The sequence below is a fragment of the Elephantulus edwardii genome, unplaced genomic scaffold (genome assembly GCF_000299155.1).
Source record: "Elephantulus edwardii isolate Elephantulus edwardi_28Jun2011 unplaced genomic scaffold, EleEdw1.0 scaffold00008, whole genome shotgun sequence".
In the NCBI taxonomy this organism is placed as follows: domain Eukaryota; kingdom Metazoa; phylum Chordata; class Mammalia; order Macroscelidea; family Macroscelididae; genus Elephantulus; species Elephantulus edwardii.
In genome coordinates this window covers 8,959,808-8,986,691 of record NW_006399758.1, presented here as the reverse complement: position 1 = coordinate 8,986,691, position 26,884 = coordinate 8,959,808, and the positions used below count along the sequence as shown (strand labels likewise).

The following is a 26,884-nucleotide window of genomic DNA, read 5'->3' as shown; positions in this document are numbered from 1 at the left end:
GCTGTACCATTCTTATGCTCGAGTCTTGAGTTTATTTTACCTTACATCTCTAATCTTCGAGGTGTATTTCTTTTTCTTTCCTGGGAAAGGAAGAGAAAAAAAGTATATTTTTCTTGGTGTAACTAATCTGCATGCACTGTTTGAGCCAGCACTTTCCGGAAGGGCCCCCACCGTCCCGAATGGTCTGTACCGCTCGCGCCTCCGGTTGTAGGTGTCATGGCTGTGTTGGGAGTCTTCTGAGAGTGTGCACGGTTTGGGGGGAGGGTTGGAGGCCCTCACCCCGAGACCTAGCGGGCTGAATTTGCATCACCGTTATAGAGGCTCCAGATCTCTCCGATCCCTCGGCGATGGCGGCGTCCGGGAGCGGTATGGCTCAGAAAACCTGGGAACTAGCCAACAACATGCAGGAAGCTCAGAGTATCGATGAAATCTACAAATACGACAAGAAACAGCAGCAAGAAATCCTGGCGGCGAAGCCCTGGACGAAAGAGTGAGGAGGTCCCTGGCGAGAGGCCGGGGAGAGAAGGAGGTGGCGGGAGTTTAGGGGAAGGCGTCCCAAAGGGATGGAAGTTGAAGGGGGTGGAGAGCTTCGCAGCCCTGGGGGTTGCAGTGCGAAGGCGTATGCTCCTGGAAGACTGCATTCGCCTTTATCTGCACAACTAGAGCCTTCGCCTCGCAGCCGAGCTCTGCTTTGGCACCCCCTTGTTTCCATTTAACCCATTTGTCTCCTGGAATTGAAGGTGGGGAAAGACAGCCTCTTCTTTTGGGCTGCCACTTCACTTTTTTTTTTTTTCTTTTTTCTTCTTATGTGAAGTGGTGGAGTATTTTGGGAGATTCTAGTTGATTCCTAGTTGACCCGCTAGCAAGAGTTTTAGGAGCTGTAAATGGCAGCAGGTCGGAGTGCCCATCTTTCTCTCGTGGAGCAGCTGGTGGATTCGAACTGTCAGGCGCCACCAGAGCTAGGGTGGAAGATTAAGTGGTGGAAGTCTCACCTTTCACGCACACCTGTGCCCATTTCCCACAAGTGCACCTCAGACAAGACCACCTCTTATGTGCCGATCTGATGGAGGTTTCAGCACAGCTTTCAGATCAGGATGACTATGAAGAAAGGTCTGGCACATCTACTTCTAAAAAGTCATCCTGTAAAGACTCTGTGAATCCTAAGTCAGGTCCCCTTGGGCGTGATGTGACTGTGAGTCTGCACACATAAGGAGATCTGTGGTCACTAACAGAAACTTCATCTGCTTCAGGTTTTGTTCACAGCTGCCTTTAATTGCCATTTTTAGCTGTGTTTGCAGAGAATTTTCTATGAATCGAGCAGTAAGCTAAGAATTTCCATATGTTACTCCTTTTCCTAACAGCTCTTTGCTTATATTCCTTTTTGCAAACAAGAGGACAAGTAACTCCCCTTAAAGTGGATACCCACAAGCCCCTCTGCAAGAACTTTTTCCTTTCTTGCAATCTACGGGCTGTCTCCCCTTCTAGACTGTAAATACCTTCAGTATCTGTTATCTTCAAACCAAAACGTCTTTAATATTGTACTTTATATAACAAAACTGAATTGTACCTTTCCTTTGGTTTTTAATCTTTTGTAGTCACCATTACTTCAAGTACTGCAAAATCTCAGCCTTGGCTCTCCTGAAGATGGTGATGCACGCCAGGTCAGGCGGCAACTTGGAAGTGATGGGTTTGATGCTGGGCAAGGTGGATGGTGAGACGATGATCATTATGGACAGTTTTGCTTTGCCTGTAGAGGGCACTGAAACGCGGGTAAATGCTCAGGCTGCTGCATACGAGTACATGGCTGCGTATATTGAAAATGCCAAACAGGTACAAATGTTTCTCAGATCTTATTACCCTCAACTCTTAAGGGGATTTTTGTGTTTCTTAGCTCAAAACTGTCCTTATATGTATGTGTTGTATTCTGTGAGTCGCAACTGACTCATAGTTGACTCTACAGCAGGTTTTCAGAGGCAGTAAATCGCAGGACCAAGACTGCCCATCTTTCTCCCATAGACCACCACATGGATTTGAAGTAGGAGCATTTGGATTAGCAGCATAATTCTTTACTACTAAACCACCAGAAGCTCCTTCTTTCAAGTATATTAAAGTTTAAATTTGAAACAATTTTTTTCAATTATTAATATGTAAAATGTGGATGAGATGTACAGAACAAAGATGAATAGTCTCCTCCTGTGCAATTTACTGCCTCTGAAAAGCAGCTGGGGGATCAGCTATGAGTAATTTCCAACTCTCCGGCACATGGCAACAACAGCACGTGAGATGAAGAGCTTGATAAGATTTTTAGCATGGATTGTTTAGGGGTTTTTCCCCCTAATAGAGTTTAATAAGAATTCCTAATGAATAATTAGCTGTGTGTTAAAAATCGAAAGTTTGGAAACAATCTAAATGTTCCTGTGTATAAAATTTGTTAAATAAATTATGATACATTCCCTTGGTGGACTGATAGTCTACCTTTCAAAAAATAAGGTACTTCTTTATGTATTTAATTATAGGCAACAAACTACAGAAATTTTGTTGCATGAAAAAAGCAAAGGCTAGAATACTGCATGTGATATTTTCATGTGTACTTTTTAAAAATTAAATATGTATATGATAGCTCTGAAAGAGTAGGTAAGCAACTACCTAGCAGTAAATCTTAGATTTGAAGGCTACATATTGAAGGGAAAAATATAAAGATTAAATACTATTATTTTACTTATGTAATTTTGTACTTTGTTCCTGTGTTACCTATTCAAGAATGAAAAATTTTACCTTGAAAGTAACACACATTATTTTATAGGTATATTTTAGCCATTTTAAAATCGTGCATGCTATTAATTCATCAGAATATTAAGTACACAAACAAACAAGTGTTTCTTAAAATGAAGATTGCTCTTTTCATTTGTTAGGTTGGCCGCCTTGAAAATGCAATTGGTTGGTATCACAGCCATCCTGGCTACGGCTGCTGGCTCTCTGGGATTGATGTTAGTACTCAGATGCTCAATCAGCAGTTCCAGGAACCATTTGTAGCAGTTGTAGTAAGTTATTTCTTCAACTACTTGTAATTAAGTTCTTCATGACGATTTAGTAAAATATATTTTGCCTGCATTTGAATCCAAACTCTGCTTCTTAGAACTTGGCTTTGGGGCAGGTGTTTCACTGCTCTTTTAAATAAGAATGAGAAGGGCCCTATCTCTCCTTGCCCAGCACATTGTGGGCACCAAGTCTGTGTTGACTGGATTGAGTAAATCAGGGATTATGAGATTAGGTCTGATTAGCCTCAGACTGTTTCACATACAATCCAAGTTTTTAAGAGGAAGTAGAAATTACTCATCTACTAAAAGAAAAAAAAATAGAAAATGTTTAGAAAAGCAATTAGCAAATCTTAAAATTCTTAAATGGTATAATAACTATAAATTTAATATTTTAAGGTTTTTTTTTTTTACTCAACTACGGAACTTTTAATTTTTAGGTCTACTTCCCTAGTTCTATTTTTCATGTCATTTGGTTACTAATACAGTGTGTGCATTATCGATAATAGACCGTCATTTTCAGATTTAGTATTTGCTGTTCCCACCTGCTGGTTAAAACGTATTTGTACCCACCTCAGAATCTATAGTCAAAGTGCTTTCAGGAACATTCTTGAGGCACTTGACTTGAAGTTTCCAGTTGAATGAGCCTGATCCATTATTTGCAGAAATTAGTGTTCTGTTCTAGAACATAGCTACCATAGCAACAAATTGTGCAAGTATTTATATATCATGTTAGATATATAGTTATTTTTAGGTTTATAATATTTAAACTAATTTAAATACATCATGATTTTATAAGCAACATGTGCTAAATATATCTTTATTATAGATAGATCCAACAAGAACAATTTCTGCAGGGAAAGTAAATCTTGGTGCCTTTAGGACATACCCAAAGGTAAATTTTAACATTAAAAGTCTTTATAATTTTTTAATATCTGTAATATTTGACTAATGTTTAAAGATGTTGTGATTTCTATCTCTTTTTGTCTTTATAAGTGTCATTTAAACGTTCACTAATTATTCTTAGTTTGTTGTTGTTGTTAGATGCTGTCAAGTCCCAACCCACAGCAACCCTATCAACAAAAGATCTGAGCCCTGTTCTATCCTGCCATCCTCACACTTCCTGACACATTAGAGCCCATTTCAGCAGTCCCCAGGTCAATCCATCTGGTCGAGGGTCTTCCTCTCCTTCCCTGGCCCTTCACCTTTCCCAGTATCATGTCCCTCTTCAAGAATTATTCCCTCTTATCAACATGCCCAAAGTATGTGAGGTGAAACCTCATTCTTGCCTCCAAAGAGCACTCCGGCTGCACCCTGTCCAAGACACAGCTTTTGTTCTTTTGGCCATCCATGTGCTGCTCTTCTTCAACACCACAGCTCATTTATATTCTTAGCTGATAACAGTATATTTGTGTTGTATTGATTTTACTAGTAAAAAAATGTCTGTCATAATAGACAATGTTTTATTCTTTGGAAGAAGCGTATGTTGTTATGCTGTTAAGTCGGAACCAGCCCTTAGCTGACCCTCAAGCAGGTTTTACAGAGGTAGTTAATTGCAAGACAAGAGACTGCTCATCTTTCTCCCCTGGAGTAGCTGGTGGACTCAGACCGAGTGCCTTCAGGATCGCAGCACAGCTTCTTGCCTCTAGACCACCAGAGCTTCTTCCCTGGCAGAAGCATATAGCCTGAAAAATACTCTCACAGATGTGCATAGCTAAGAACAATGAATGTATAAGCTAAATTCAGCCTACAACCACCAGTTGACCTTGGGAGAGAGTAGGAAGTTTTTTGGGGGTATTGTGCAAATTGATTTATACTTGGATGTTGTGAGTTGTCATTGAGTTGATATCAACTGATGGTGGTATTACATGTGCAGAGTGAAGCTGGTCTATAGTGTTTTCAGGGCCATGACCTTTTGGAGCCAGATAGTAAGGCTTTTCATCTGAGCACCTGTTGTGGTTGTTGTTATGTGCTATCAAGTTGAGCACAACTCATAGCACCCTTGTGAACAGTAGATCTGACCCCTGTCCCATCCTGTGCCATCTTCATCATTTCTGACATACTTGAAGCCCACTGCTGCAGTCACAGTGGTGTCAGTCCATCTTGCTAAGGGTCTTCCTCTCTTTCACTGACCTCTCCACCTTTCCAAGTATGATGTCCATTTCCAAGGACTAGCTTCTCCTAATAAATATGTGATAGGAAGCTTCGTCATCCTAGCTTCTGTACTTTTTCCAAGTAGGTGTTTCAAACAGCCAACTTTTGGGTTAGTTGTCAAGGACTTAACTGTTAGCACCACTCAGACACTGCTATTAAATGAATGTTCCAACATCAGTGAGCAAAACAATAACATTTCAGTTTGTTATTCAGAATCTTTAAGCATTTTTATTTTTGCTTTGGTCAGCCAGGATGGCTTTGAATTGCTAAAATATGAATTCTATACTAGAGGCATACATGGACATTTATTTCTGTATTACTTTGATTATAAAAAAGACAGTACCTTTTTGTGTGAATGATTGATTATATATTTTGATACAACCATTGTACAGAAGAGCATATATATATAAATATTTATAGATATAATTACATACATTTGAGCATATATGTAGTATTTTTCTACTCATATTTTCCCCTTTAGTAACAAAAGCTGTTTTATTGTACATAGCTGTGCAATGCTACATTGTTGTTGTTATGTGCCATCAAGTCACTTGTGACTCATAGCAACCCTATGTACAACAGCCCTAAAGCCTGCTCTATCCTGTGCCAATCTCACTGTCTCTGACACACCTACCCTGATTACCCCAGTCGCTGAATCCACCTCATAGAGGGTCTTCCTCTTCTGCACTGTCCCTCCACCTTTCTAAGCATGACATCCTTCTCCAAGGATTGGGCCCTTCTTGCAACATGTCTAAAGTATGTCAGACAAAGCTTTAGAATCTTTGCCGCCAAGGAGTAGCCTGGTTTAACCCTCTCTAGGATGAACCTATTCATTTTCTTAGCAGTCCATGGTATATTCAACACTCTTCTCCAGCACCATAGCTCAAAGGCATCAGTTCTCCTTCTATCCTCCCTAGTCATTCATTGTCCAGATGTCTGATGCATATCAAGTGATTGCAAAGACCATGGCCTGTATCACGCAGTTACGCCATTGCTCTTCAGTACTTTGGAGAAGTCCCTAACAGCCAACTTTCCCATTGCAATACGTCTTAATTTCCTGGCTGCTGGTGCCAAGAGTGTTGACTGTGGAGCTAAGCAAACTAAAGCTGTTAACAGGCTCAGTCTCTTCACCATCCATCATGATACTGCCACTTGGCCCGGTGATGAGAATCTTTGTTTTCTTGATATTGAGCCTCAGTCCATTTTGAAGGCTGTAGTCCTTGACCTTCTGCAGCAAGTGCTTCTGGTCCTCCTCGGTTTCAGCAAGCAGGGTTGTGTCATCTGCATAATGCAAATTGTTGATGAATCTTCCTCCAATCCTGATGCCTTTTCTCCTCATACAGCCCATCCCTCTGATATTCTGTCCTGCATATAGGTTGAAAAGGTATGGAGATAGGACACATCCCTGGAGTACACCCTTCCCAGTTTTGAACCATGTAGTGTTCCCTTGCTCTGTTCTGACAGCTGCCTGCTGGTCAAAATATAGGTTTTGCATTGCACAATCAAGTGTGCTGGGATTCGTATTCTTCTCAGAGTCAGCCACATTAACTCCTGAATAATTGAAGAGATTATGAATGAATTATTTTCAGTTCTAGTTTTTCCAGTTCAATAGTCAGTTGATTTCTGTAACAAAAGTGCAAACATGATAATGTTTAAAAATATCTATTTAACGTTGTGCTCATTTTATGCTTAGTGGAGAAAGCTTGAGATTCTTCGGTAACTGTTTACTTTGACAGAAGGGCCTCAAATGTTCAGGGCTAAACAAGTAATCCATTTGGAAGGAAGTTTTTTAGATACATTGCCTACATCCTGTTTGTCAAGTGTGGAAGACTCCAGTCATGATTGGATTAAAAATTCCTTTTTCAGTAAATGAAATTAAATAATTTTAAATGGTCTTCTATGATACAGCCATCTACAGAGGAATACATTTAAGAACATTAGAGTGTATTTTGGTGTGAAAAGAAACCCAGTGAAAGTTCTGAGGGGTGTCTGGCAAGCTGCATTAACTTGGCTTGGGAAGCCCAGAGATTATCCACATCGTTTCTCCCTACAGGGGTAGATTTAACTGCACAGATAAGACAGTCCTGTGGGGAAAGTCATGCTACTACAATGGGCCAGTAACATCCTCTCAGGCCCCACCAGCAGGTGGAGCATCTCACTCTCTGACTCAGACATCAGGGCTGGAATCCATGCTAGTGTAACAGCTTCCCCATGAAAGGCTAGATCCCTGCGTGGGAGGGAGCCTTGTAAGGGAGAGGCCTGCCTCCATCAATGGCATCGATGAGATGGTGAGATGAGAAGGCACTGTGCTGGGGCCCTGCCTGCCCTCCTGATACTCAGTCCCATGGCTGCTGTAGTCGAAGACTCCTTTCTTGAAGAATGGGGAGAACTCACAAATGGTATATTTCAGCAGTCTGCCCCACTTTGTTGATGTGGAGGAGAGATGTTCCAGACTGAAGCATCACATTGAGAAAGGCCCTGAAGTATTTCTCTAAGTGACTTCACCTCTCAGCAATCACATGTTCATCCATGTTTCCAAATAGTTTTTTTTGGAGGGAATGCAAGGGTAGTAAGCTCTGCATACTTCAACTTCAATGTTTTGTGCATTTCTCAAAAATGACTATAACCTCTAAACACGGTGCGTGTCTCATCTAGAACCATAATCTTGACCTCAAACTCGAAGTGTTCATCCTTTCCTTGTCTACAGAGAACTGAGCGCAGAATACTAATTATAATTGGGTCCTTTGGGTCATGGATTTGCTCCTAAAGAGTGAGACACCATCCGCTCATACTTTAGCTTATGTCGAATGGTACCATTGTGAAGTTTCTCATTATCCATCATCACCTCTGCAGATGTATTGCCAGCATTGCCAGTCACTTGATGCAAACCCTGAAGCCTTCTCTGGGCTTCTTCCTCAATGTAGGCATTGATCCTGGCATCCATCAGAGGGACCAAATGATCCTGAGTCCCCCCTAGGCACCCAGGATTATGTTTCTGAACACCATCAAATTCCTGCTCAGCTTACAGGCTGCCACTGTTGCTCTTCAGAGTTGAGAATTTCTGCTTCTGCTCTTCACCTCCTAGGGTGGTGTGTTTTTGGAAGGCAGAGTATCTTCTTTCCACTTGGCCACAGCCAGCTCCAAGGCCTCTCTGCTGCTTCTCCTGGGATTGAAGAATCTCTTTCTTCCTTGCTTTCTCTTCCTAATGTGCTAGGTTGGCAGTGGCTTGCAGCTTTTGCAGCTGGCTTGCATTGGCTTGATACTGTATAAATTGTTCTTTTTCTTCCATCTCTTTCTCTCCTTGATAGAGAGTATTATGTAGCTGAGAGGGCCTCTTTCAAGGATTTCAAGGGCTCTCAGCTTTTCTTCCAACAAAGCTGGCAGGTGACTCTTTAACAGGTACTGTAGTTGGCAGTTTACCCTGTAGTCTGGACTACACTAGCTTTCTTTTCTCTATCTTGACACACTTGTGTGAGATTTATGCAACCATCAGAATTTTTTTAACACCTTATATTCCTTTTTATTTTCACTTTTCAAATGCTTTAGGATTTCCTGTTCTTTTTTAACTTTTCTCTCCTGGAGATCTTTCTAATAAACCAGGTTCTTCTCCAAGTTTGCTAACCTGGCTAGCTGCCTTCTCTTGAACTCTAAGAAGTGCACTGGAGCCTTTTCGCATTCCTCTCCACCATCATCCCCTGCGACGCACTTCCTTGGTCCTCAGGAGGGACTCCGATATCCTCTGGTCTCTCTTTTCCTCTGCAGGAGAAGCTGGATCATCGCCTGCTTCTCTCGGATCTGCTCCTCAAGGTGGCTGACAAGCATGGACTGCTCCTGTTCTTGCGCCTCCTGTCTCTTCAAATTCGAGCTCGGTGTACTGTTCCTCTTTTGCTCTTTTGAGTGAGTCCAGTTCTCGGAATATCTCAACCTTTTCAGCCTTCTTACTGCCACTGAGTTCCTGGAGCCACTGGAATTCTTTGACACAGAAAACACTCTCTTTTTCTTGTTTCTTCTTCAGTGACTCCATCTCCTGAGCCTCTCCTCTTCCAGCTTTCCTTTTTCAGCAAGCAGATCTTTCAGCATGCTCTCAGTGCGGAAGCTGCGGCACTTGAGGCTCTCCTCCTGCTTGCAGATCTGCAGCTGCACAGTTTCCGTCTCCCTGCTGCATGCGCTCCAGTTCAGCCTTGTCAGATTTCTGCTTTTCTTCCATTTCTTCTATGAGTTTTCTTTTACTTGCAACTTTTAAAGTTCTTACGCTATTGTCTCTCAAATTCAAGTCTTGGGTTAAATAACATGACAGCAGAGATGTTCTCTCGGGACTTTGAGAGGTCGGTCTTGGATAAGCTTCCGTTTCTCCCTGAGCTAGGCTGCTTCTTTGGGATGGTTAAAGCTGAACGTGTTGGTTCTTTCCAAGAGTATCACAGCGCGTTGATTTAGGTGTGTGGCCTTCAGGATCTGAACACCATTTACAGCAGCTCTGAGACCCACTCAGGTGAATCAGAGTCACCGCCCCCCCAGCATTTTCAAAGATGCACTGATCACTCTCCAAAGCAAGGCCATGAAGAACAATATCTTGTTCTGTTGAAGCATCTTCTCTACCATCATATGTCTTGCCCTCCTTCAAGTGATATAAAATGATGCCAGTGCTCAGAAGGTCATCATTAATGCCAATCAAATAGGGCAGTTCAGAATCCAAAACACCACCAATGCCTTCTTTCTTAAGGGCTGGAGTTTGTGAATTCAAGATATTTTGTGTTTCATTCCACTTAATTATCCATTCCTTGATCACCTCTTGAACTCTTGCTTCATTCTGCTGAAGTTTTCCCCTCCATTCTTAAAGCTGTAGTGAAGTCTAAGAGGGCAATCTGATTGCCTTGGGCAAATAACATTTTCAGTCTGTTTGAGCTCGCAGCTTGACATTGGCGTTCTCATGAATGGTAGGCTTGTTGATGATGTTTTTAGCTCTATTTACATAGCGAAATGTACTTAAGAGTTTCTCCACAATTAACATCAGCAGGTGAAATGGTGGCAAATGTGATCGTTTTAGAGTTTCCTCCAAGGCTATCCTTCAACAACCAAGTTAATACGGCATCTCTGTAAGGCACAAAGACTTGCTTCTTTTCAAGAGGATTTGCTGCATCCTGAGATAAATCAGCTAAGGCAGAAATGATGTATCCAAGAGTCACGAGGGGTTTTGTTAATGTTACCCCTTCCTATAGCTGAACTCCAGTGGCACCTGTGGCATCAGCATACTCACTTCCAGCAAGATCAGTTAAGTGAATCTTAACAGTTTCACACGGCATTTCAGAATCAAACTTGGCCTGGGTAACCTTGATGGTGAAGATTGCATGAGGCCGGCTGCTGACATCATTCATTCCAGTCGTTGCTGTCGTCCGGTTGTTATTTCCTACATCCATCAGCTCTTCCACATCACCGTAATTCTGAACCAAGTGTTTGGATAAATTCTCAACCTTAGGCCTTTCTTTGGGATGCTTATGGACTCTTATATTGAAGATTTTGGATGACTTTTCGTCTCAGAAGATCTCTTACACGTTCATTATAAATTTCTAAGTAGCTGCTTCAGTCCAAAAAGACGCTTCATCCCATCTGGTGGTTTCATTTATCTGACTGAAGAACCCTTCACAGATCTGTGGTATGAAGCCAAAATCACTAGAATTCCCCATCATTGTGTATGACTTTCCAGATCCAGTTTGCCCATATGCAAAGACACAAGTGTTATTACCTTAAACGCTGATTTTACAACATCAGTGCAAGGGTTTTGAAAACTATTTCTTGAGAAATATAATGTGGGCTTCTTTTATCAGCAGAATAAAAAGAAAAGTAAGTGAAGGTCTTGGTTCTTTCTCTTCCTGAGTCTCCAGTTCCTTCTTGTATCTTTTAGTTTGATTGTTGTTTTGCTTTTATCCTTCTGAATAATGAACTTGGAAGTCCTTTTCCCTGTGATTCATGGGGCAGATCCTCATAGCAACCTTGACCGATGCCATCACTCATCCCAGCCTGGCCACCATGGGCTCCCCCAGGCCTGGCGCCCCTTGGGAGCCGGGGACACCCACAGCTCAGCCCCAGCTCGTGTCCACTTCGCTCTCAAGCTCAGTCCCACAGTCAGCTACTGGACCTGGTGTCCTGCAGCGACCCCACTAGTCTGAAATAATTCACTGGGGGAAGGGGTAGGCAGGGAGGAAAGTGTGTAACAATGAATGAATAGAAATTTATAAAAAAGTAGAGAATATGTGGACCTATCTTTTAAATTACTGTAAGATAATACATATTTATAAGGATAGCTAGAAGTGCTCTAATATTAATGTTACTACATCCTGATATTTGATTTCCACACAAAGTTTTTATATGTAATCATTGGTAGTACATCTTTTAAGTAGTTTTCTGGACTTTCAAAAATAAGTGTTGCCCAGAACCTAAAAAAAAGTAGAAAGCTGTCCATAATAAAGCATATACTAAATTTTCATATCCCCTTCTGTATGAAAATTTGTTCTGAAAAAATTAGTCTTTATAACCTCTTTTTGTGTGAACAGAGAAAGGGAACACTGCATGGTTTAAAATTAAGAAGGGATTGCATGTGGGTTGTATTCTTTCTCCATACCTATTTAATTTATATGCTGAGCAAATTATTCGAGAAGCTGGACTCTGTGAAGAGGAATGTGGCATCAGGATGGGAGGGAGTCTTATCAATAACCTGCGTATGCAGATGACACAACCTTGCTTGCTGAAAGAGAGAAAGTTTTGAAGCACTTGTTGCAGAAGATCAAAGAATGCAGCCTTTAGTGTGGATTGCTTCTCAATGTCAAGAAAATAAAGATTACCACTGGACCAATAGGCAGTGTCATGATGGATGGAGAGGAGATGAAACTATCAATAGCTTCATCTTGCTTGGATCCACAATTAACACCTTTGGTACGAGCAGTCAGGAAATTAGGGAGATGTATTGCACTGGGAAATTCTGCAGTTAGAGACTTCTCCAAATTATTGAGGAGTAATGATGTCACTAAGGTGCATCTAATTCTTGAATTTGAGGACTAAGGTGCATCTGATTCAGGCCATGGTCTTTCCAATCGCGAACTATGAATAGGGATGACAGAAGAATTGATGCTTTGAGCTGTGTTGTTGGAGGAGAACACTGAACATCCCACAGATGGCCAGAACAAACAATTGGAGAAGGTGCAATTGGAATGTTCTTTGGAGGCAAGAAAGATGAGGCTTTGCCTAACATACTTTGGGTCTATTGCTAGGAGGGGCTATTTCTTGGAGAGGGACATGATGCTTGGAAGGGTGGTCAATGAAGGAAAGGAAGACCCTCAACCAGGTGAAGTGACACAGTGACTGCTGCAGTGGATTCTAAGTCAGGAAGTGTGAGGATGGCACAGGATAGGATGGGTTTCAGATCCACTGTTCATAGGGTTGCTATAACTCATATTTGACTCAGTGGCCCCTAACAACAGCAATAAACTCATTTTAGGAAACTCTGGTGGCCTAGTGGTAAGGAACTGTGCTACCAGCAACTCTGGTGGCCTAGTGGTAAGGAACTGTGCTGCCAACCCAAAGGCATGCAATTTTAATTCACCAGTTGCTCCATTAGAGAGATGAGCAGTCTCCTCCCATGCAATTAGCTGCCTTTGTAAACTCGGAGGAGGGTATGAGTCAGTTCCAACTTGAGGCACATAACAGCAGCCACCTCTTTTTGGAATATTTCTTTCTACAAATTATTTTCCAAAGTTTAAGAAAGTCTTTGCTAAAATAATTTCAAGCATCTTTCTGTGTCTGTCCTGCTCCTTTTACAATTTAGAATAGATTTTTTATTATATATTCTTTCTACCCTAATATGATTGATTACCATAACAACATTCTGTTTCTAGACAGGGTTTACACCCACTTATATGGGGCTTAGGATTTCAACACATATTTTAGGGGTACATAGTTCAATCTATAATGCCACCCATTCCTTAGTTCTTTTTCAGGTAGCCTAGAACTTTAGGAATAACCTGGATTTTGGCAATGTACTTATTTTTCTTACTAGAATATTTAAGTTCAATATTTGGCTCCCCAAAATTAATGTTGATATAGAAAACTACACCAAAAAACAGTGGGTTTTTTTTTTCATCTTCTGCATTGGTTTTTCTATTTGTTAGGGCTATAAACCACCTGATGAAGGACCTTCTGAGTACCAGACTATCCCACTTAATAAAATAGAAGACTTTGGTGTGCACTGCAAGCAGTAAGTAATTTACACAACGTGTCACTCTGAAATCATCATGAGAAACCTAAGAGATCATCTAGTTCCTTCCTTTATTTTACAGAGGAGAGAAAAAGCTCAGATGCAATACATTTTAGACTAACAAAATGCCACACCTGTCTGTGTGTGTAAATTCACGCAGCTTCATGAGTTAAAGATGAGCAATCTCCTCTTGTGTGGTTCACAGCCTACAAAACTCAGTTATGTAGATTCAGACTCAACTAAAATAAGTTGTTTTTGTAAATAGTAGCAAAGCTGAACAAATTCAGGGTAATATTTGCATCTTTATTGATAATTGTCTTAATTTCATTTATTTGCCTTTAATACAACCAAAAAGAATTTATGGGTATACTACCTACATGATGCATAGCAAAATTAATAGAAGAGGTGGTATTGAGGCTAACCCAGCACTAGCATGTCTGCTTCATCATAAAACCGAAAATTAAGCAAGTCTGCTTGTCTACTAGTATGTCTGCATAAAAATCTCCAAAGATTACTTAACGAAGATTCTTCCTGAACATTTCACTACAAAAGTAAAAGAAGCCATGGTAGACACTATAAAACGTTACACTTTAAAAGTCTGTTTCTGGTTGCTTAGTCTGCGGGAAGTTGCACTGCTGTCCTCTGGCAGATTTAAGTCCACCGAGGAAGAAAGATAGGCAGGTTTCTCTACGGAGTTCAAAGGCTTGAAAACCCAATAGAGGACAAGCTATGTTGGTTTTGACTTGATAGCAATGAGTTTTTTAGGAAGGGTATTTGATGCTTTATGTGAGTTATAGCTCACCTTCGAAAAGAGTTAAGCTGTGGGGACAATGTTCTCTTCCACTTCTATTACCATCACCTTGACCACAGCACTAGCCCTCAGCTAGTCCGCCTGCGTCTGCCTTTTTACAGGTCTTTGCTCAGCCAGGCTAATTCTATGAAAATACAGGTCAGCATGTTCATCCTCTTCTCAGAACGACCTCCTGTCTCACTTTAGGTGAGATCCATGTTTTTCACCATGGCTTATGGGACCTCTTACTGTATGATCTCAGCTGTCTCTCTAAGCTCTTCTTCTCTCATTGAACTTGGACTCTCCAGTCCAACCAATGCCTTTACGGTCATCAGCTTGGCAAGGCATTCAAGGCCTCTGGAATTGAGTTGATACTTACCCTGCCTAGACCATGTGGCTTATCCCCTAGTCATCAAGTACCTTAACACAGACTTTTCATCTCTTGCCCTGTCTAAATTGTACTTTTTCCCTTTCTTCTCGGATTATTTTTCTTAGCACTTGTCACCAGCTAATGTGTTTTTGGGAATTCTGGTAAGGAGCTCCCTAGTTGGTAAAGGGTTGTGCTACCAACCCAAAGACATACAGAGTCTACCAGCTGCTCTCAGGAAAAGAATGGACGATCTCCTCTGTGTTGTTACAGCCTCTGATGACTTTTTAGAGGGTCAGCTTTGTGTTGGTTCCGACTCGAAGGCAAGCAACCACAGGAATGTGTTTTCACTTCCTTCTTGTTCACCCCATTAGAATGTGAACTTCATGAAAGCTGGCTTATTTGCTGCCAGTTATTTACTGTCTAGTACTTATAACCACATAGAATTTGTACGTATTTATAAGCACATAGAAGGCTGAGCACCAACAAATGGTGATTAAATGATTAGCTGGTTATGTTTCCCAGGGTTGCTCTGAAAATTGCTACAAACTAGATGGCCTGAAACAGAAATTGAGTATTCCATATTTCTGGGCCCGAAAGTCCAAAACCAAGATGCTGACACCCCTTTGTGGGGAAGACTCTTCCCATATCTCTCTTCTGGCCGTCAGAAATCTTTGTTATTCCTTGGTTTGGGGCAGCAAAGTACCAAAAATAGGTGGCTTAAAACAACAGATATTCATTCTTTCAGAATTGTGGAAGAGTCCCAAAGCAAGATATTGAGAGGGCTTGCTTGAAAAGCTTTTAAGAAGAATCCTTTCTTGCCTCTTCTGGCTTCTCGTGATTGTGGCAAACCTTATCATCCGTTCACTTGTAGAGAGTGTAACTCCAGTGTCTGCCTATCTTCCTGTGAGCTTACCTCCGTGTGTTAGTTTCTCTGTGTCTGTTTTTCTTCATTTATTTATCCAGTTATATTGGATTTAGGAGCCACATTAAAGAGCCGTCATGATGTAGTAGTTGAAGTATTGGACTAGTAACTAAAAGTTTGGCACTTTGAATCCAGTCTTCCCACAAGAGAACAATGAGGCCACCTCCTCACGTTCAGATTTATAACCTCAGAAACCTGATGGAGGGTTGCTAAGAGTTGGAAATGACATCATGGTGTAAAAGATTTTTAAATCATGTAAACTAGAAAGGTGGAGGTTAGCAAAGGAGAGGAAGACTCTTAACAAGATAGATTGACACGGTGACTATAACAGTAGGTTCAAGTATGTTGGAGATGATGAGGATAGGGCAGGGCAGGGAACAGATCTGTTCATAGGGTTGCGATGGCTCGTGGTCAATTCTACAACAATCTAGTAATGGGACCTTGATGGTACAGTGGTAAAGCACTTAGCCATTAACCCAAAAGTCAGCAGTTCTAACTCGCCAGCAGTATATAGGAGAAAGGACCTGAAAGTAGGCTTCTACAAAGATTGCTGTGCAGAAAACCCTGTGGGATAGCCTCTCCTCTGTCCAGTAGTCATTGTGAGTTAGAATCAAGGGTATATAACAACAACTAATCAGATTGTCTTTACTACATCTGTCACGACTCTATTACCAAATAAGGTCTCATCCACAGATTCTGGGTGGTGGTGGTTGTTAGGTGCCAACAAGTTGAGGATGACCCATAGCAACTCTGTGAACGACAGATGAATCCTGTCCCAGTCTGTGCTATCCTCACACTTCCCGACGCACTAGAGCCCTTTGCCACAGTCACTGTGTCAGTCCACCAGTTGAGGGTCTTCCTCTCCTTCATTGTCCCCCCATTTTTCTAAGCATGGTGTCTACAACATCCCAGAAGCATGTTAGACAAAGCTTTATGATGTTTGCCTCCAAGGAGCACTCTGGCTGTACTTTGTCTAAGACATGTTTGTTCTTTTGGCAGTCCATAGGATATTCAGTGTTCTTCTCCAGCACCATAGCTCAGAGGCAGTTTTTCCCATTTGTTTTGCATAATAGAGATGTTAAAGGTCTATTTCTTTAGTATCTACTCTGGTTTTGGAGGGGGGTTGTTTCCCACTACGAACAACAGTTTCAAACCAATATTGAGGTAGTCTATAATTTCTGTATCCAAGTAGATCTACTTCTCTGCTTTTCTATTCCGTTACTGTTTTGATTCCTAGATTATTTTTCTTTTGGCAGGTAGTCTACCTTGCTCCTCTAGTATGAACTCAGAGAGGAGTAGCTGTTGCCATCTTTTCATAACTTTTCTAGAGCTCCCCTAAATATTCAGAAGTATTCTCTTACTTAGGACTGCCTATTAATAAATAAAAAAGAATACAACTTTTAGTACAGAAAATGGATAGCTTGACTTATTTAGATTTTAAATCTTTAAAGAAACCTAGAACCAACTTTCAAAAGATTTTAGCAGGATGTTTATAATGGATTTCCCAAATTTTTTAATTAGTATTTGATAGCTTCTATTGACTTCCTTTTGTCTCCCTTAAATCCAGCTCACTAAAGTGTGTTTTTAACATAGACTCAATCTAATTAACTTTAAAGGACTTAAGTAAATACTTATTGGTATTTTTTCCGCTAGCTTGTATTTTTATTGATATTTACAAGCACATAATTTAAGGAGTCAAATGTTTCTTTAAGTCTTTTGAAAAATATTGTCTGCCTTTCCCAGAATAAAAACTTAGACCACTAGAGTTATGCTTCTGAGTTGTTGCTTTGCCATTGAGTTGGAACGGACACATAGCTGACCCTCCAGCATTTTTTCAGAGTCAGTAAATCAGAGGAGATTGCCCATCCTTCTCCTGAGGTGCTTCTGGTGGATTTGAACCACATGCCTTTGGGGTTACAGTGCAGGTTCTTACACTAGGCCATCAGAGCTCCCTAAATACTTCTTAGTATTTATTTCCATATTACCAAACAATATGACTATCAGTTGTATGAAGTATCTATTAGAGACTTTCAGTCTATAATAGATTGTAAGAATTGAGCTCTTCAAGTGTGTCTGCCTGCTCTTCTTGTTCTCGGCTTTTCTATAGCAAGTTTTGGGTAATCACTACATGTATCGTTGCTAGGTGCTTCCTAGTCAGTGCCAACTCATAACGATGCTATGTTGAGCAGGATAAAATGCTGCCGGGCCCTGCACCCTTCTAACAATTGAATGTCCATGTCAGTGTGGATCTTCCTTTCTGTTTGCTGACCTTCCACTTTATCAAACATAATGCTCTTCTCCAGGAGCGTAGTCTATTCTAGACCTTCTAGTTTGAGTTCCTGTTTGTTTCAGCTTTCATAAAACTAAATATTTCTGTTGCTGTGCCCAGTACTCTCCTGTGTATCCCCTCGTGTTTCTCCTTTTTTAAAGCTGGCTTTTCCACATGTTTGCCACATCCCTGCTTCTTGACGTTTATCTCATTACTCCTGAGTCTGTCTTCTTGAACATACTCCTATAAAAACCGTGTTTTGAACAGTAGATAGTGGGCTTTTTTAAATCTTGCTTTGCCACTTAGTAGTTATATAACTTTGAGTAAGTTGTTTAATTTCTCTGAATTAATTTTTCTATCTGTAAAAGAGTCAAGTTTTTGGAGGGAAGATTAACACAATGTATGAGAATGTTTGTGTGAAATACAATGTATATGAATTTTGTATGCAAACCAATATAAAATAAAAAATAAATTCTGAAACAAAAAAATGGATATAAAGCACCCACATCAGAGAAGACATTCAAGAAATGGATCTTTTCACCTTGATGTTGCACTACCTGGTTACTTTCCGTCTTTTCTAACTTGAGATATGCACAGATGTCTTAATCTTGAAAAGATCTCTTCTTAATTTCACTGTATTTAAGTTTTCTTGTTACTTCACCACTAAACACTGATCTATAGCCTGTGTCGTTCAGCCTATGTCTCTGCGCCCGCTTCTCCTCAAATCTGAGCCGTTGTCTCTTTGTGCCTGCGCTGCTGCAGTGACTTCCTTTGTGTAATCCCAGCCTCCAGTCCTCCCCTTCGCTGGCATACCCTGAGTGGGACTGCCACAGCCCAGATTTCAAAAACACTCATCCTCTCCTCACACGCTTCAATTCAAAGTCCTGGAGGATAAAGTTGCAGTTTCTCAACCTTCTATAGTAATTTCCTCCATCAAATAGATCTCAGCATAGCTTTCTCCCTCACACAGTTCTTCTGCTCTAATTAAAATGCCTGGTCACACAGATGTATTTACTCTCCCATATACATCTTAGTCTTCCATATGTCAGTGTCCTCTGCCTACCTGAGTTGGATTCTAGCCACAGTATAGACTTATGTGAAGGTGACTTGAGAGCCTGCCTTCTCCAGGGATCTTTTTAGGCAACTCGGGCCCTTTTCTTCACTAAGATTCAAAAGCTCATTGCCATTGAGTCAGAACCAACTCAGAGCTGACCCTCCAGCGGATTTTCAGAGACTGTGTGCCACACAAGAGGAGAGTGCCCATCTTTTTTCCGTGGAGCCACTGGGGATTCACCCTGGCAGAGAGGTTAGCCATGGGTCAACCATTAGGATTAGCCATGCAACTCCTGATGGACTAGGCCAAAAGTAATCGCTACCTCTGATCTGGGATGTAGCTGGCTTTAAATGTTCACTATATTATCCCTTCTTCTTTATTTGGTAGAGACTCTTAATATCTCACTTTTGTGGATTTATGCCAAAACACTCTTCCGCCCAATAAATGAGCCATTCATCCAAGTAAAGAAGACACTTATGTTTCTTTGTTATCTATTGATACATAAAAACAAACAAAGAAACTACTGAGATATTTAAATATTTGTTGCTTTTAAAAAAAAAAATAAGATTTTTTTTTTTTTTAGGTTTACCCATATTTTTCCAAATAGTCCAGCTCTATACAGAGGAGACAGTTCATCTTTCTCCTGTAAAGCATCTGGTGGATTCAAACAGCTGACCTTTAGGTTAGCAGTGGAGCACGAAATGCACAGCACCAGCAAAGCTCCTTAAGTTTTCCTAGCTATCTACAGTTATAAAGTAGGCTTCCTTAGAAGCAGCAGTAATTTTCTTAGGTGCCTTAATGACCCCTACTTTATTTTTTTTCCAGAAAGCAGCAGGTCCTAATCAGGGGATCAGAAAGGAAGTAATGGGGAATCTACATGTCATTTTCAGTATTTCAAAAGCCTGCTGGAAACTACACTGACCCTAAAAAAACAGTTCATTAAATTAATGTATCATGGCTTGGATTTATGAAGTCCCTCACATAGATAAACTTGTCATTTAGAGTTCTTAGAACTACTTAGAAATGTCAGGCCTCTAAAAAGGAAAGAGTAGAAAATAAGAATGTTTAGTAGACAGAAGATTTGAAACTACAACCCCTGGAGACTAAAGAAACCATGGTTACGTGCTTGTTTGTTGGACTAAACACTGAAGTGTGACTATTAATTATAAAATGTAATTCACTAAATTTTACTATCATAGGTGTGCTTGAATACTTTTTCACTTATTAAATTTGTGCTTTTGTTCAATAGATACTATGCCTTGGAAGTTTCATATTTTAAATCCTCTCTGGACCGCAAATTGCTTGAACTTTTATGGAATAAATACTGGGTGAACACATTGAGTTCTTCTAGCTTGCTTACCGTGAGTACTGGACTTTTAATAAATTCATGTGGCTTTTATCTTAGCTGTGTATGTTGTTTGATACCTGAAACCATCTTCATATAAAAGGTGCACCTGATATGGCCAAGATGACAGAGCTGGAGCTGGATTCTGTAGAATCAGTGTCAGACCGGGTGCTGGACCAAGCCACTGCCTGTTTCATGTGCCACAGAGACCACATGTAAACAGCAGATAGAGTGGCCAGATCAGGATGAGATCGGCCACTACCTTAAAGAGACTTGCAGAGGCTAAAAAGACAATAGAACTGTTGTATCAGTTGTTTCTGTTAGTTACAGAGGACAGAATATTCAATCAAACTGGCTTATATAAAAAACGAGGACTGTGGAAGATGCAGAGCCCAGGAGTAGGCCTAACTTTAAGCACAGCTATGTTGTCAGTCAGACAATATGAGGGCCCACTTTTCCTCTCTCAGCTTTGGTTTCATGTTGGTTGGCTGCAGTGACGCATTATGTGAAATCAGGACTGCAGCGTTAGCTTTACTCTCTCATCCTCGCAATTGTATATTCAAGAGAGATGATCAGATCCCTGCCTGCTGCGCCCGCTCTCTCTCGCTCGCTCTCTCTGTCTCTCTCACACACACACACACACATAAGCACGCACATGTGCGTGCCTGCGCTCATTCACCTCACGCCTACCCATGTGCTGTGGCCAAAGGACAGAATCCTGATGGGTGGCTGGACCTCTGGCAAGTGTTCCTACTATCTGGGGTGGAAGAAGAAAGGGTGATTCCCAGAGGAGAGTAAAGACTTCTCAGAAGCAGCACATGTTGAGCAGTCTCCTAAGGGATAAAAATAGCCCCTGAATATTTTATTACATATTTATAATTATATAATAATAAAATATAATTTGCATATATACATTAACATACTATTACGTATTTGTCATTATAAGGAGCTCTGGTGGCCTAGTGGCAGGAAACTGTGCTGCAGTCCAAAGGCACGCAGTTCGAAGCCACCAGCTGTTCTTCAGGAGAAGAGTGGGCAGTCTCCTCCCTAGCGATTAATTGCCTCTGAAAACCCTCCAGAGGGTCAGCTATGGGTCAGTTCTGACTCTGGTACACAACAATATTTGCAATTATATTTCTTTAACACACTTCTCTATCTATTGTTTAATCAGTTTGTGTGTGTGTTTTAAAGTCTATATAGTACAGTTCCGGTTAAAGCCATGGAGACTGAAATAAAATTAACTGGGTTTGGAACTGCCTCTCTTTTATTGAAAATTTGGGAAAGAAATGCAGTATGTATGTCATAGCTATCTTTGAAAAAAAATTAATTTTAAACTATAAAATTCAGCAAAGCTCTGATACCCTGTACAAATACTTTTTAAGATACCACAGTGAAATATGCATATGTAACCTTTAAATAACTTATTTTTAAAAATCATGTAATAATAAAGAAAAATGCTAAGTTGGGGAGGCAAATTAGAAAATAGTATTTTATCATCCCCTCTCACCAAATGTAGGTTGTGTGTGAGTCTGTAATAATAAACTAAAATGGTCACAACTAAGTGGAAGCCTTACAATTATGTTTATTTTCTTCTTTATATTGCTTTATATTCTAAATTTTCTATGATCATTAACTTTATAATTTAAAAAATGGAAAAATAATTTTTAAAAATATTTTTTGTGCTAATTTCTAAAAGTTCAACAAGATTTATAGCAAATCTAGCACATAATTATTGAGCAATTACAATGTGCCATACTTGGGTCCACAATCAGTGGAAGCAGCAGTTAAGAAATCAGTGTACTGCAATGGGCCAATCACTACACAAGACTCTTTTTTTCAAGAGAAAGAAACTGAGGTTTATTAGACATTCATAACAGACTATGGAAGGGTCAGGACAGAATGACCTGCACAAGACCTTTTTAAAATACTAAAGAACACAGATGCTCTGGTGGTCTAATGATAAGAAGAAGCTGCACTGCAATCCCAGAGGTACGCAGTTTGAATCCACCAGGAAGGAGCGCATTCTCCTTCTGTACCAGTCAGATCCGATTTGATGGTATACTCAAAAACTAATAAAATAAATAAATTTTTTAAAAAAACAAACCAACACTTTAAAAACAAAAGGTACTAATGAACAAAGAGGCCACTTTCAGGACTAAGGTGCATCACTTGCATGTGAAAACTGGAGACTAAGACTGAAGAAGAATTGCTACCTTTAAATTGTGGTACTGATGAAGAATAGCAAAAGTAACACGAACTACCAAAAGAACAAGCAAATCTGTCCTGGACAAAGTGCAGCCAGAAGACACCTCAGAAACGAAGATGGCGAGCTTTTACTTCTCGTCCTTTGGGCATGTTATTAGGGGGTGTCAGTTCCTGGAGAAAGTCGTCACGTGTGGAAAAACAGAGGGTTAGCAAAAAAGAGGAAGATTCAACTAGATGGACGGACTGAGCTGCCCCAACACTGAATGAATCACAGAAGAGGGTGAGGATGACACAGGATCAGGAATCGCTCTAGATCTAGAAATCGCTCAGCATCTGGAAACAGCAGGTGCTGTGGACCATCCAAAGCTTTATATCCATTACCTCATTTAATGGTCATAGTAGCCTCAGGTTAAAAATAAAATTAAAAAAAAGTAGAAATCGCCCTCTTCCCTTTCAGGGAGAAGGTGGAGGCTCCAGCCGTCCCAGCTGATCGCCTGCCTCCCAGGGTAAGTATTTTTAGATTTAAGTAGTGTAAAAGAAAAATTCCAAATTTTATCATGAAATTATAGAAAAAGAGAGGACTCTTACTTGAATTCTTTGAACTTTGGAAGTCATGTTTGCAGGAAGACTTTTATGCTTTACCTCACTGTCTATTCAAATTGCATGGTAGAATTCTCTGGAAGTGAGATGTCCTAAGAATATGTTCTAAGAAAGCCATGCATGCTGAAAGTGAGGAGGACCTGAAAAGCTTGCTGCAGAAAATCAAAGAATGTAGCTTCAATATGGATTACATCTCAACATCAAGAAGACAGAATCCCTTACCAGTGGGCCACCAGGCAACATGACAGACGGAGAAAAGATTCACAGTCAACAACCTTGATACCAGCAATCAGGGATCAGGAGATGTATTGCATTGGGCAAGTTGTGATTCAGTCTGAAGACTAATGTGCACCTGATTTAAGCTATGGTCTTTTTAATCACTTGCTATAATACATCAGAGAGCTAGACAGTAAATAAGATAACAGAAGAATTGATGCCTTTGGGTTGTTGTGTTGGAGAAAAGTACTGAATATCCCATGCCAAAAGAACAAACAGATATGTCTTGGAGAAATTACAGCCAGAGTGCTCCTTGGCAGCAAGGATGATAGAGCTTCATTCCCACATATTTTGGGCATGTTGTTAGGAGAGGCTAGTCCTTGGAGAGGGACATCATGGTTGGAAAGATGGAGGGTCAGCAAAAGAGAAAGACCTCCAATGACATTGATTGACATAGTGACTACAGCAGTTAGTTCAAGTGTGTCTGCAGCAATGAGGATGGCACAGGACAGGACAGGATTCAGTTATGTTGTTCATAGAGTCATTGTGAGTATTTGATGGTGTCCAATGCTCAGGATAGGTCAGTGTTCAAAGCTATTGTGTGTAGGGTTGCTGTGAGTCTCAGACAGTTCTACAGCACATAATAACACAACAGCAACAAGAAAATAGAATTTTTTTTTAATGGTTGACCTATATTGAAATGGACAAACAAATAATGACGTGATATATTTTCTCCACAGAATGCAGACTACACTACTGGTCAGGTCTTTGATTTGTCTGAAAAATTGGAGCAGTCAGAAGCCCAACTGGGGCGAGGCAGTTTCATGCTGGGTTTGGAAACACATGACCGAAAGTCAGAAGATAAACTTGCCAAAGCTACAAGAGACAGGTGAGAGTAAATCTGTCAGACTTTTTTTCTAATGATTTTTGTTTGGGATTTTTTTTTTGTGGGTTTTTTTAAAAAAAATTGCAAAAAGTAAGTAGTAGGAGTCAAATTCTTTATAGTTCAACTCAGTTATAACTTAGTAAGAATGGTGCCTGAATATTCTTGGGGTCTGTAAGAGTTGTCAAATGTAGACTTTATCTTTGAAAATGTAGGAGACAGTGTAGGTATAAATGTTAAAATAATGTAAATCAGGGATCAAAGAAATAGGCAATCTTAAGAAACAAACACTCCTACATACTTTTTTCTAAATTCAGCTAAATAAGGAAAACCCACGCACCAGTGGATTTTGGAGGGAATGTTTTGTAAAAAGATGTCCTAATTTTCTAACCTAGTTATCTTCTGAGAGATTAAGATTTGTTACATTTCCCAAGTTTCTAATTTTTATAAAGTAAACTCGACTCATTACTGTCAAGTTGAAACCAACTCCTAGCTGACCCTCCTGCAGGTTTTCAGATACAGTAAATCAGTCACACAAGAGATGACTACCCGTCTTTCTCCGATGGAGCAGCTAGTGGATTTGGACTGTCTGCCTTTGGGTTGGCAGTGCAGCTCCTAACCCACTAGCCGTCAGAGCTCCCCCTAAACCTTGCTATCAGGAATTATTGTCTCTCCCTTAACTTGGTCTTTTGAAATAAATTTTATATATTAATTTGACATTCAGTTTTACCACCAAAGAATTTGTTTTCAACAAACTTGGGATGTTACCTAATAACTTAGGAATTTATTCCATAGCCCTTCAGATGCAGAGACTGTACAAGGTTCAGAAGACTACTGAAATAGCATTTACTTCCACAAATACTTGAGTTTTAATGTGATGATTTAATGCAAAAGAAAGGAACAGACATGTTGACTCAACATAAACAGAAACATTGGCATCCATTTTAAGAAAAACTGCATAGATATGTGTGAAAAAGAAGGGACGTGTATCCTGGGATACATCTTGGGATGGAATTAACCTCTTTCTGCTCCACCATCAAGCTAGTGTTTCAGATCAGAATTCTACTCTGCTTTGGCATTGGGTCTGCTGGTGTGCTCATCTCTCTTAATCTCTGTAGTTAGTCATTTTACATCTCAGTTTCTTATGTAGCAAAACTGTATTATGATAGTATCTGCAGTGTGTAAGAAAAGTAAGCTAAATACCATAAGAAGTTTCCTTTAGTGGGTAACTCTCCAAGACTAAAATCTTAATATTTAATGGGCATTTTGGAGGAGTTGGGTTTTTCAGGGGTTTTTCTCTTTTACTTTTGCCAGTTTGAAAATCTAAATCCTTTGTTCACCAACATAGTTTTGACAGGGAAAAGAAAAAGCTTAAGATTCTTTAATTTTTTTGTCAATTATTCTAAGTAATACATCTTAATATTGAAATATATTATTATGAATTATATATCATTCCTGTCACTTTAAGAAATAATTTTGGTAGTTTGCTTTTTTTTCCTTTCATTTTCCCAAAGCTGATAAGTAACAAAATTGTTAGAAATTCTGATTAAGGTTTTTATATTGACATTCCAGTAAAAATTCCATTAAATAATAATAGTCGAAAGATATGCAGAAGGTGAAAAGGAAAAACTTCAGATTGGTGTGGATGATTTAGGAACTATTAATAGATAAAAAAAATCATTATAGGGGTGGCATGCAAGGATAGAGAATTGGGGAATTGTGGAATAAACATGTTTTATAATCCTTTTCAATTTATAACATCATGTAATTCTGATTATCTTTCTTTCCAGCTGTAAAACTACCATAGAAGCAATCCATGGATTGATGTCTCAGGTTATTAAGGATAAACTTTTTAATCAAATTAACATCTCTTAAACAATCACTGGGTAATATTTTTTGCCTGAAAGCCAGTAGGAGAAAAATTCTCAAGTAGAACTTTGAAACTGTTTACCAAAAACTGATTAGAAGTATAAGGTGCTTGTGAATATTAGCAACCTGTAATAAAGTGCTTTGAAATGAAAATGTCCTTTTATTATTTTATGGGGGGATTGCATTATTTTCCCTAGCATCATTTAATATTCTTGGACATGAAACATAAGGCTGTTTATTAGAATCTTTGTTTTTGCTAATGTGTTTCCTATCTAAATTAGTAAAAAAATTTTAACATAATACTTTCATGTCCTATGAAATATTATCCAAAACACACCATGAATTGTTTTCTGAAAATGAAATACCTTACTAGCGATGTTGCCGAAGACAGAGTATGTTAATCATTCATAAGTGCATTTTTTGAATCAGGCTCAATATTACTCTGAAGATAGGCTGAACAAGCTAGACTTGGTACTGATCCTCATAGAACTTAACATGGAAGCTAAAGATAAATTACCAAGAACTGTGTACACTGCAGTGAATGAACAAAGAAAGTGTGCTGGGGAATTCTCAAAAGGAAAACTTCTTAGAGGAAGTTAAGCTGAAAGGATTCTGAGCATCAGCAACGTGCAGAATGCCAGAGGCAGAGAGCAAGCACCTGGTGCCTACAGAGAACTGAGGTGCAGTTTTCCTTTAGACCAGAGGTGTGTTAAGAAATTTAAGAGACTTTCAAGCAACAAATGCTGGCGAGGTTGTGGAGAAACTGGAACCCTTATTCACTGTTGGTGGAAGTGTAAAATGGTGCAACCACTATAGAAGGTGATGTGGCGCTTTCTCAAAAAGTTGCAAATAGAGGTACCATTTGACCCAGCAATTCCACTACTGGGAATATACCCCAAAGAGACCATAACTGACATCCAAGCAGAT

The 26,884-nt window shown here is 39.9% G+C and overlaps 1 protein-coding gene and 1 pseudogene across 1 annotated transcript; one reads left to right on the top strand and one right to left on the bottom strand.

The window, feature by feature from the left end:
- Window positions 1-211: 211 nt before the first annotated feature.
- On the top strand, window positions 212-26,110 carry COPS5 (COP9 signalosome subunit 5). Its single transcript, XM_006880441.1, has 8 exons — window positions 212-490; window positions 1,596-1,830; window positions 2,913-3,041; window positions 3,865-3,930; window positions 13,349-13,434; window positions 20,089-20,200; window positions 23,946-24,094; window positions 25,879-26,110. The coding sequence occupies exons 1-8, from the start codon at window positions 348-350 to the stop codon at window positions 25,961-25,963; spliced, it is 1,005 nt and encodes a 334-aa protein (XP_006880503.1). The 5' UTR covers window positions 212-347; the 3' UTR covers window positions 25,964-26,110.
- Window positions 7,357-11,191, bottom strand: LOC102875164 (annotated as a pseudogene).
- Window positions 26,111-26,884: the final 774 nt, after the last annotated feature.

Bases quoted from the DNA above. Each gene is read 5' to 3' on its own strand.
- COPS5 (XM_006880441.1), top strand. From the start codon at position 348: ATGGCGGCGTCCGGGAGCGGTATGGCTCAGAAAACCTGGGAACTAGCC. The intron at 3,931-13,348 runs GTAAATTTTAAC...TCTATTTGTTAG, and splicing joins CCTTTAGGACATACCCAAAG to GGCTATAAACCACCTGATGA. The intron at 13,435-20,088 runs GTAAGTAATTTA...TTTGTTCAATAG, and splicing joins TTTGGTGTGCACTGCAAGCA to ATACTATGCCTTGGAAGTTT.